The sequence below is a fragment of the Aplysia californica genome, unplaced genomic scaffold, assembly GCF_000002075.1.
Source record: "Aplysia californica isolate F4 #8 unplaced genomic scaffold, AplCal3.0 scaffold00871, whole genome shotgun sequence".
In the NCBI taxonomy this organism is placed as follows: Eukaryota; Metazoa; Mollusca; class Gastropoda; order Aplysiida; family Aplysiidae; genus Aplysia; species Aplysia californica.
Window position 1 is genome coordinate 71,823 of NW_004798141.1, and position 11,022 is coordinate 82,844.

The 11,022-nt window shown below is 40.4% G+C and overlaps 1 protein-coding gene across 1 annotated transcript in view; it reads left to right on the top strand.

Moving 5' to 3' along the window:
* LOC101850288 (iron-sulfur cluster co-chaperone protein HscB) overlaps positions 1-6,538 on the top strand; it is a 9,235-nt gene extending 2,697 nt beyond the window's left edge. The window contains exon 2 of the mRNA XM_005110282.2: positions 5,935-6,538. Coding sequence (XP_005110339.1) covers positions 5,935-6,312 — 378 coding nt within the window. The 3' untranslated portion in view covers positions 6,313-6,538. The remainder of the gene's footprint in view (positions 1-5,934) is intronic.
* The last annotated feature ends 4,484 nt before the right edge of the window (positions 6,539-11,022 follow it).

The following is an 11,022-nucleotide window of genomic DNA, read 5'->3' on the forward strand; positions in this document are numbered from 1 at the left end:
TTGTTCTACGTGATCTCTAGGTCTTATTTGATCAAAAATCGAATCAGGTTCCTTTCTCTAGCACTAGCAATGTTGACAGCTCGACGTTGGCGATCAGAAAGAAGGGGCTCTGGCTCTAGGCTAACTCGCCCGCTGTGTTGTCCCCCACCCCGCCCCACCATGTGGTGCGTTGCGTCTGCTTGCGCACGTCACACATTCACTCCATCTATCACAGCATTGTGACCTCTCCATCCTGCACCAGAGAAATGAGAGGCATGGTATGCCTAGATAATCTAGACTGAGCAGGAATATCACACGATGCATTCTGCTTGTCTGCGCATTCCACACCCTCCCCATTCATTCGCTCCAGCCTTCATTGTTGGTTCGCATGGGCTCTCCCATTCTTTGTTTTGCTGGATCACCAACAACTTTCTTAACTGACGAGGTTTTATATTGTGTTTAACTGGTCTGTGTGCTGTGCACAGCAGCAGCAGTATTCCGCTATAACCGACTCCCGTGTTTGTCTGATTGCGCAATAGCAGTATTTTATTTACAAAGATAAAGAAGGGGAAAAAGGGGGTTTTAGAATAGTGTCTTTATAACAGACTTCTCGTTGTTTCAGGACTCGTTAAAAGTGGACTCCACTGTACTAAAATTTGCTTCTAAGTTCAGTTTTTGTCATCCGATGTTGCCTTCAACTCCACCCCTCCCCCCGACTGTACCTTTTAAAAAAAAAAATCAATAATCCCCCTATTCCGGAGCCCTATACTTCGCGCAGCGCACACGTTGAATGAACTTTGGTGACCCCATGCGATCACTGGTACTCACAATGTGATGCGAAAGTACAGGTTCACTGACCGGTCACGATGTCGAACCCGACAAGACACTTGTATGCCTTTCTTTTTTTCCGCAAGTGAAAGCACAGGACAATGATTTATTTTCCTGGCGACACAGCTTTTGTAATGCACAGCCTGTATGTTACAAATGTTGCGTTAATCAGACTGCTACCGGCAAATTTCTGGGTGGTAAAGAAAGCGAAAGAAGATCGAGCTTTGGTACCACGCATACACTTACGCTTGCCACCAGAACACCCTGTACATACCTAAAACTATCTTTTGTTTTCAAAAGAGTTAGCACTTGCAACAAAATAAGTTTATATAAATGCCGAAGATTACAGGTGTTAGTGTTTCAAGAGAGTAACAAACACAAAAAGAAGGAAGAGAAAGATAAGGATGATAGATGTTGAAAAGGAGAGAAGGAGCAGACCACTCCAGAGCACCCACCAACCACCCATATAATACTATCTTTACACACACCACACTTACAATCACACACAAAAATACATAAAGAGAGAGAGAGAGAGAGAGAGAGAGAGAGAGAGAGAGAGAGAGAGAGAGAGAGAGAGAGAGAGAGAGAGAGAGAGAGAGAGAGAGAGAGAGAGAGAGAGAGAGAGGGGAGAGAGAGAGAAAGAGAGGGAGAGAGAGGGAGACACACACACACACACACACACACACACACACACACACACACACACACACACACACATCATACACATGTGAATAGCCTCTAAATATATTTAATACTTAGCATGTTACACACACACAAATTACACAACGTACACATTGGATAAAACGATATATGAGGATAGCTTTATCGGTTGAGTTTGTCAGAAGTAGACTTGACTATGACTTTGTACATGTAGTTACTTTATAACAAAAATCTCCATAGCCTCACAACGATATTCTCTCTGTCTCTAAACACACACAAATCACACAACATACACATTGGATAAAACAATATGAAAGCTAAAAGAGCAAATAAAAAATGAATGACCCAGGACATATTAAAACTAGAGAAGACAGTCAAAATCAAACATGGAAAAGTACATCTTTAGCTATGGTCAACACCCAAAGGCTATAGTATTTGGTTTAATGCTTGCTTCTCTGCACCAAAGGGTGTGACATCATAGCATTTTGAAAACAAATTTCATCTTATTTAAATCACATGGGTCTCAACTCAGAATTCTAAAAAAGGAGGAACTTTCCGGGTGATCGCCACAGAAGCCCATTTTCGAGAAACACCCATTATTATTATACTGTTGAACCCTAGAACGCTGAAATGAAAACCATCAATTTATCAAAGCAAGGTTATTTCACACCAATTTGAGGGTTTGGGAGATAATTTCAAGTAAGAATCACGCACCAAATTTACAATCTTGATTACGTGCAGAAAGTGGTGGCGCCTGGGGTCTTGTGCGACTTATTAATATTTTCCCTTCATCTTATTCGCCTGTATATATAAACTATATAAAAAAATGAATCTTGCTTTGAGCCTAGAACCAGAATATCGACTGTCATGATTCATATCATATATATAGGCCTATATAATATACGTGAAAAACAAAAATTAATGCTCTAACTCAAAGTACAGTAGAATAGCCCAAGTAGACCTATTCAGTGTGAGAGGTGTAAGAACTGTGGGAGGGCAAGATGCAATGATACTGAAAATCTGCGAATCTTGTACAGAAAGCTAAAATATGCTGCCACCAATCCAATGAAACGCGAACACTTACGCCGTTTTCACACAAGGCCTGCACCCACGCACAGAGAGCTGTAGTAGTTATCAAAATTCTAAACATTAAACATAATTGCTTCCAGTTCCATTTTTTTTTTTGTCCACTGGTGTTGCGTCCAGCCCTTCCCCTTCCGCGAGTGCGTCTTTTAAAAAAAATCAATAATCTCCCCCCCCCCCCATTCCTGAGTCCTGTACTTCGCAGCGCCCAGAACGCGCGCAGGTTCATTGACCGGCCACAATGGCGAGCCCGACAAGACGCTTGTATAACTTTCTTTTCTTCATGTTGCCCCTATAAGTGACGACACAGTGACAAATATTGATTTACTTTCATGGCGACACTACGTTTGTAATGCCGAACCTGCATGTTACAATAATTGTTGCGTTATCAGACAATTACTTACAAATTTCTGGGTGGTAACGAAGGCGAAAGTAAAGGCTTACTGGACGCTCTGTTATGAAATTTAGTGGGTATCATGCTGGACTATAGAGCGGTTGACCCTCGTACGCCCTCTTCGAAAAAGCGCAAACTTTGCGAACAGAGTTAGAATCTACCCTACTTGTGTGAAAAACAATAATAGTGACACTCTTTTTGGCTGAGTCACAGAATTCTACACTTTAGTGTAGAATTCTGTGGGCTGAGTGATCTATCTCTTGAACCTTCCGGTTACCGTGTACGTAGACCCTGAGACTACGTGCCCGGTTACCGTGTACGTAGACCCTGAGACTACGTGCCCGGTTACCGTGTACGTAGACCCCGAGGCTACGCGCCCGGTTACCGTGTACGTTGACACCCCGATTTACCAACAAGTGCTTCAACTCAAGACAAAAAAGAGGAGTACTAGGAGACTAGTACTAGCTTCCCTAAAAGAGAAGCTTTGCACACTTAGTTTTATTGCTTTCATAGAATTTTCCTGAGAAATTTTCGTTTACTCGTATGTATCACACTGGCTGCAGTGAGTGTGAGCGTTCGCTCATCAATTTAGGAAGAAGCTTTGACCGCTAGGAGGGGCCGCTTGGGTTTAATCAGCTATGATGAGGTCCACTAACATTACGAGATGCTATGCAGGCCAACAGTAGAGGATTAAAAAACAGATAACACAGTACAGTAGTCTCTGCCTAAAATCCCACTGCTTATGATCCCTGTTCACTTCAGATCTGGCTGTTTTAAGAAAGGTACCTTTAAGAAAACAAAATATTTATTTCACAAAAGTCACCCCTAAGATCCCGCTCCGAAGGATAACATTCGGCTAAGACTAAGATCCCGCATTTCGGATGATAATTTTTTTGGATCCCGCATTTCGGATGATAATTTTTTTAACAAGAACTCGGGTGGGCACAGCTAATCAACCAATCAGTGTTAATTGGGGATCATTGTATTGCCGATTGCGTCATAGATCGTCCACTATCGTGAATATATTTACAGCCAGGTTGTAAATCTCGATGAAACAGTGCAATGTTTACCCCAGACAGGATCACACTGAGGTGTGAACTCGTGGATGCATTTGTTTCCCCCCAAACTTCACATTTAATTTGCATTTAAGCTCTTCACTCTTCACCTGGACTTACATCACACTTTTTGAGGGTTGGGCTTACAAGGCCACACCAAATGGGATCACATCGAACTGTGAACTCTTCGATGATTTAGTTTGCCTGACCATCTTTCATTTCGACACCCAAATTCTGAATTTGCTAGACAGACTGAATTTTAATTGATGAGTTCACAACACAGTGGTGTGTTATGACTGAGGGTGGGGGGGACCAGGTCAGAGATCAGATGGAAAGCAATAAATTTAGGACAGGTAAAGGGAAGGGGCTCTATAGGATCGGCGTAGATTTGAGACTCATAATTGGATAAAAGTGAAAATTGCATGCCTCATGACTTGTTAATCATTGTAATTGGTCATCAAGTTGACCACTCTTTGCTCACTGTAAGTCATAGCCCACCCAGGAGTCATGTCAGTTCATTTCAGGGTATGGGGAGACCATTTACTAGTTGTGGGCCTGAACATGAGTCGCTGTGAATTCAACCCCTTGGTGCATCGGCTCAGACCCTGTTGGCCTCAGCTCCTGCTTTTCCGTGCTCCCAAGTACATGTACTGGGATCTTTGGTGAAAACTGCAGTAATATGATAGATACTGATCTTTCAATGAGGTGTGTTTGAGAAGAAGAAACTGGTAAGATGAGGTTCCACAGACTTTTAAGGAGTGTTCTTGTAGTCGTCCTTATCATTGTTGATTCCAATGTTTATTTTGATGGATTTTTTGTAATTTCTTTCTTTCACTTTCAATTGATTGATATATAATTAGAGCTAGCTATGGTGAAAGTTTCAATGCTTGCATGCCACTCAAGCACTTTTAATACAAGTAGCAGACAGATGTCACACCCGCAACACCCTGACCATTTGCACTGCTGAGGGCTCACATGGGTAGGGAAAAAGCTACTCTCAAGCAGCACCCCTTTCGTCCTTCCTCTCCTGAGATCGTGGTGTAAAGGTCAGACCTTATGGAACCTAAATTAGTGCGGAGTTTTGTTTTGAATCAAGACTGAGTGGAATAGGTATATATTGAATATCATTTTCTGCCTTTGACAGGTCAAAATCCTCCGAAGGGAAGAAATTTCTTCATCAATTTCTGGATTGTTAAGGCTACTGTCTTAGGTGTATTATAATTTATATTTAAACGGGAATTTATCAAGGGGGAAGTAGAGAGATGCAGTCATATCAGGTTTCCATCTTCCGTTGGAGGAGGTGAAAGGAGAAAATATTTTAGAGAAAAATATGTTCTGCCTTTCTCTCTATATGTCCCTGGTTTGAAACCTGACAGTGACGGAAAATTTTCTCCTTTCATCTTTCCTGTTCTGTTGTCTGCTTTCATCTCCACTGCTACTCAGTTTAAGAAAAAAAATATATGTAAATTTTATCACCAAAGATGTAACCCAATCCATATGCCCTATGGTCATTTTGTACCCCCCCGGGGTTGTATTCTTCACATTTTAGAATACTTCTAGTATGAAGATCTCTTTGAAACTTTCAGTATTTCTCAAAAAATCATTTTGACAGACTGCTATGCAAAGGGTACGGATCGAATTAACGAGTAAATTTCCTCTTTGGAAAGTGGTGGCACAGAATTCCCGATGTTGTATGGATATGATAGTAAAACACGACGTACGGATAGATCTCCTAGGGTTAAATCATAGCTGCATATATTATAAAAATAACCTGAAAATTAATTTAGAAAAAAATGGGACTTTCCCATTAAGTAAGGGATGGTTGACAGCCTTCCAGAATCTTGCTTTGATTTGAGTTTTCTGTCCCACTCATCCTGTTTGTAATGTGCTTAGCTGACTCCGCTGATTCTTTTTTTTTTGTCCCCTTTTTTCCAGGAAGAGCAGATGTTGGCAGAACAGCAGTCCTCCCTCCTTAACAAGGCATACAACACACTTCAGAAGTCTTTGAGTCGAGCTCTCTACATACTGGAACTACAGGGCATCACCATCTCAGAAAGTGACAACTTCACAGATCCAGAATTCCTCATGGAAGTCATGGATGTGAATGAACAAATAAGCAATGCAAACAGCATTAGTGATGTGAACGAACTGAATAGTATAAATGATGGAAAAATAGAAGAATGTATAACAGAAATATCTGCCCTTTTTAGAGAAAACCGCCTTTCAGATGCAAAAAATGCAACAATGAAATTGAGGTACTATACAACGATTCAAGAGAGAATGAAGGAACTACAAAGACAGAGCTTGGGATAGACCGTAAGGTTGCTTCAGATGTTAGAGTCAAATTCTCGCAATTCTTTTTTTCACGGACTGAGACTGTAGGAATAAATTTCCAAGAGTTTGGTGATGTTACAGATGAGTGATACTGTGATTTTGTTTTTATATGACTTGGCTTGAGTAATCTCAGATCTGATCAATCTAATTATTATATGTATACTTATAATAAACTGATTCTCAAAAGAAAATTTTGTGACTGTGACATCTTCTACTTTTTTTCTGTGTTTTTTAAAATATATATATAATAATAACAATCAGATAGAGGGTTCACCAGAGGGATATGTATAGTTTTTACATTTGACCTTCAATAACAAGTCGTTAACTCCGACAACACCAAGAGGTAAAAAAATATTTGACCTTTAACAGTTTTAGTGGCTTCATATAGTATAGATCATCTATATCAACTTTACTAACGGTTTTTATGAATGATCTTGCATCATAAGTGTTTCAGAGTTTTGGTTTTTTTTTAAACTTTGTTTTCATGTGCAGAGGTGGAAAAACATTTTCTTCTAGGCTCTATGTTGCAATATTCCGACACCCTGTATTCCTACCATGGTGGTTTGGCTAAAAGAAATCTTGGAAATGTTTCATTACTATTTACAGGCTGGAAAGTTGCCTTGTCATTTAAAAAAGTATGAGTTCGAGAGTTTAAATTGTTCTGCAGTTTTAATCTTTCCTTTATATTAGTTTGTGATGAGATGTATGGGTGTTATGATGTTTTCTCTCCAATTTAATCAGCTAATTTTTACACTATTTTTTTTTGTAGGTTTAAGTTTTCTTGTCATAATCTGTAAGTTCCCATTCTGGCATCTGTGGTATAATATATGTGTTTATTGGCTATGCCTGGTTCCCACTTTGGGAAGTCTTTTTCCTGCAAAATCTAAATTTTATCAACCGAGGCTTAGAACATTTACCTGCTTCAGCTTGTATTTATTAATTTTAATTGATGACTGTTTTCAAAACACATACATTGTGCACTTAGTGACCTGAGAAATATCTACTTACCTGTCTCCCCATAAATCTGGAAAACTCTGTACAGTGACAAAACACATCTGATAAAAGCCTGTAAATTCTTTGCCATATATATGATATAGACAGGCCAGAGGGATCGAGCTTTGATGGCTGCCGGACGGAAAACTAAATTAACCCTATCGTACGTCATGTTTTACAATCGTATCCATACAACGTGGCGAACTCTGTGCCATCACTTTTACAGAGGAAATTTACTTGTTAATCCGATCCGTACATTTGTCAAAATAATTTTTTGAGAAATACTGAAAGTTTCAAAGAGATCTTCGTACTAGAAGTACATGTATTCTAAAATGTGAAGAATACTACTCCAGGGTACAAAATGACCCCCAGGGCGTAAGGATAGGGGTAACTCACTTGGTAGGGTTAAAGTAAAGTGTAGGGTGTACTACATGTATTTCTTTTTCGATCTATGAAAGATTTGTCTTATCATGTTACATCATTGGCATGGAGACTTTGAAAAGTATTTCATCATGATTCAAATGTTAGTTGATATGACAAAATGACCTTTGACTACTATAAAAATTCACGAATTATCTGCCAGCACGTTGTCTGGTCAGTTGGCTGGCTGCCTTGCTCAGTGGTGGGCAACCCTCGTCTAAATCCTCTTTTGACTCTCAACTCAAGAACTTTAGTTATTTTATGAGTGTACTTTCCTTGTTATTTGGTCTTTTTGGGGATGTTTGATTGGAGCTCCAACCTGTTGAATAACCTTCATGCATTGAAAGGGTGTGCAACCCATTAATTATTTATATTGTTTAGTTTGTGTCATGTTTGCCTTTAATTTTCTAATGCATACTTTAAAGTTTTAATAGACGCATATTTTCCTCAAGGCTGTGAGTTGAGCAATCAGATGTGTACATGTACTGCCATATGAGTCACAAGGTCATGGTAATATTTTTTGCACGCAGAATGCAATACATGTAATGAACAGTGTAGATTTGGAGAGGCAGGTACTGATAGATCTAGAAAACTATTGACAGATTCCAGTGTCTGTAGAGTAAGATTCAATTACCTGTCAACACAGCAACCGAGATAAGCGACAGTCAGCACTTGATGACTTGATGAAGACGTTGACATGGAGAAGCCAGTTCTCTGATATTATGGGCTATGGCTGGTCTATGTTTTCTGTTAAATTAACCGATTTCATGGTTTACCTTTAGTAACAAAATGCATTTGAAAACATATCATGATGTCTGTTGTTTTACTTTTCGATATCATGGCCTGTTGCCTTTAGTCCCTTCGTCCCTTCATGATGATACACTCTGAAAAGCATTTAGAAATTTTAAGCTGTGGAAAATGACTGAACGTAATACACATGTAAACTAGTTTTTAAGGATTTTTGGTCTGTTCTTTTGTGAGGGTAATGCCCTAATAGACTCAATTAGATTATTTATTGCTTGGGTAGTCTTCTCCTTTGTAGGTTTGGACTTATATCTTTGTATCAGCCAGGACCCACTGGGGTATGTGGTGTAGCGGTAAGGTGGTTTTGCTTACGCATGCAGGAGACCCGAGTTCGATTCCCAGATGGGAAGAATTTTTTCAAATATATAGTCTCTTGGGTCTCTCTGTTGAGATGTTGTATCTATCTCAGCCTGGGTTGGACCTGAGACTGAGAGGCAGGGTTGGAAGCCCTCTTTCTAGATTGTGTCGACGAGGGTGTAAAAAATTCCTGCATTTAAAAAAAAAGAAAAAACATTTTAAAGACAGGACTTTTGGCAGACAGACGATCCTGAAGAAGGAGCACTTAATAAAGTAAATTGTAAATCACGAGGAAAGATGCCTACTCTGTGATAGAGAGGTTGTGGCAGATGAGTGGTGTTCTTCCAAAAAGAAAACACAAAAATAAGCTGTGTGTGCTCGTGTGTATGTGAGTGTGCGCGGGTGCGTATGTGAGTGTGTTTGTGTGCTTGCGTCACCCCGTGAACTTGGCAAAATACGAAATGATCAGAGAAGCCCATTAAGATTTGCCTTCACATGTGATCCATTTTTTTTCGCTCTTAGTTGCTTGTGCCTTGAGTTGGGCTATTTTCTTTTCATTCCTCTGTTCGTCTGGTGCCTTTGAGTTTGATCGCTGTGTTTTCAGCGTGACCGTGCCTTATTACATTGTAAGTGGAGGAGAACTCACATCGACGAATGGCAACAGATGGACAACAAAATAAATGCAAATGTCTAGCCGAATAAATTTATTATTGCAGAAATATAATTGTACTTTTACTCTGCTCCTCTCCACCCCCTGTTCCGTTCTTCTTCTTTTATAAAAGATCTCTTTCGCTCTCATGCTCACTCACTCACTCTCCCAATCACGCTCCGCCTTCCTACACACCCTTTGTAAGATCGAGTGCCTAGTCTCCTCGGATAAGAGTGAAAAATACATGTACTCGGAGATCCCGTGTGCACGTGACGCACTTTAAAGATTCCTTGGTGGTTGAAAATCGCAGACGACTATAGTAATACAAGATACATGATGTACTGTCTAGTAGGCTGTTACTGTTACTGTTAGGTGGCCACCCTGGCAAATTAGAAGAAAAAAATATGTACCGGGTACATGTATCATAAAAAAAGTATTTTATTTTCTAATTATCTAATTCTATCACCATCATCATCATCATCATCATCATCATCATCATCATCATTATCATCATCCGGTGCCTTGCCGACTGGCGTGGGCGATCATGGACCTCCACTTCACCCTGTCCTGCGCTGCAGCAATGGTGTCTGTTGTTCTTGCTGCTATCATACCTGTGTAAATTGACAAGGCACAGATTCTTTGATTCCAAATATATTGACAATGTCTCTTCTTTGGAGTATAGTATAAAGATCTGAAAAGAGGGGAGTACAGTGGAGTCTGTTTAACCGAACATGGTTTATTCAGTTAATTTAATCCGGAAAGAACGGTAAAGCCGAAGGATAACAGTACGATTTTTTTTCTTTTTTATCTTCGTTAGTTTAGAAAACTGTCGATTATCCGAATTGCCGATGGCGTCGGTAGCTACTTGGGCTCGTATTGGTGAGATTGCAGATTCAGGGGTTTGAGCCTCAGCTTGGTCCGACGTTGTGTCTTTAGGAAAGGTACTTTACACTTTACACGAGATTCCTATTTGGCTCAGTCCTTTCGGAGATGGACGTTAAACTCGGAGGGGAGGGGCTCTCGTGGCCTAGAGGTAGAGGTTAAGGTGTTCGCCTCTCATTCAATAGGTCCCGGGTTCGAATCCGGATAGCGACGGAAAATTTTCTTCTCTGAATCTGTCCCCTTTAACGTCCTTTCCTGCTCTCTAGCAAAGTTCTGTCGTCTGCTTTCGTCTCCTCTTTCTGCCCCCACCCTCTCTCCTCTGCCCCATCCTCTGGGCTCCTGACTCTTTCTGCAGCCTTTATACTGCTACTCCTTTGCTCCTTCTTACTGCTATCTTTCAGCCACACCCATGATCTTCTGGTAGGAAAGATCTACACCTATCCCTCTCGGACAAGGGCGAAAATGTGTGCAAGTTGGGCTCGTTAAAGATCCCTTGGTGGTCCAAAATCGATAAGAGTAGGCTTCAGCCAGCACCCAGGCAAAATTCAAAATTTCCTACAAACTGAAAATGTTAAATGTGTCCCTCGCGCTCATATGACCTTATGCAGTATCGAGCGCCGTAAAACACTTAGATTTGCCCCCCC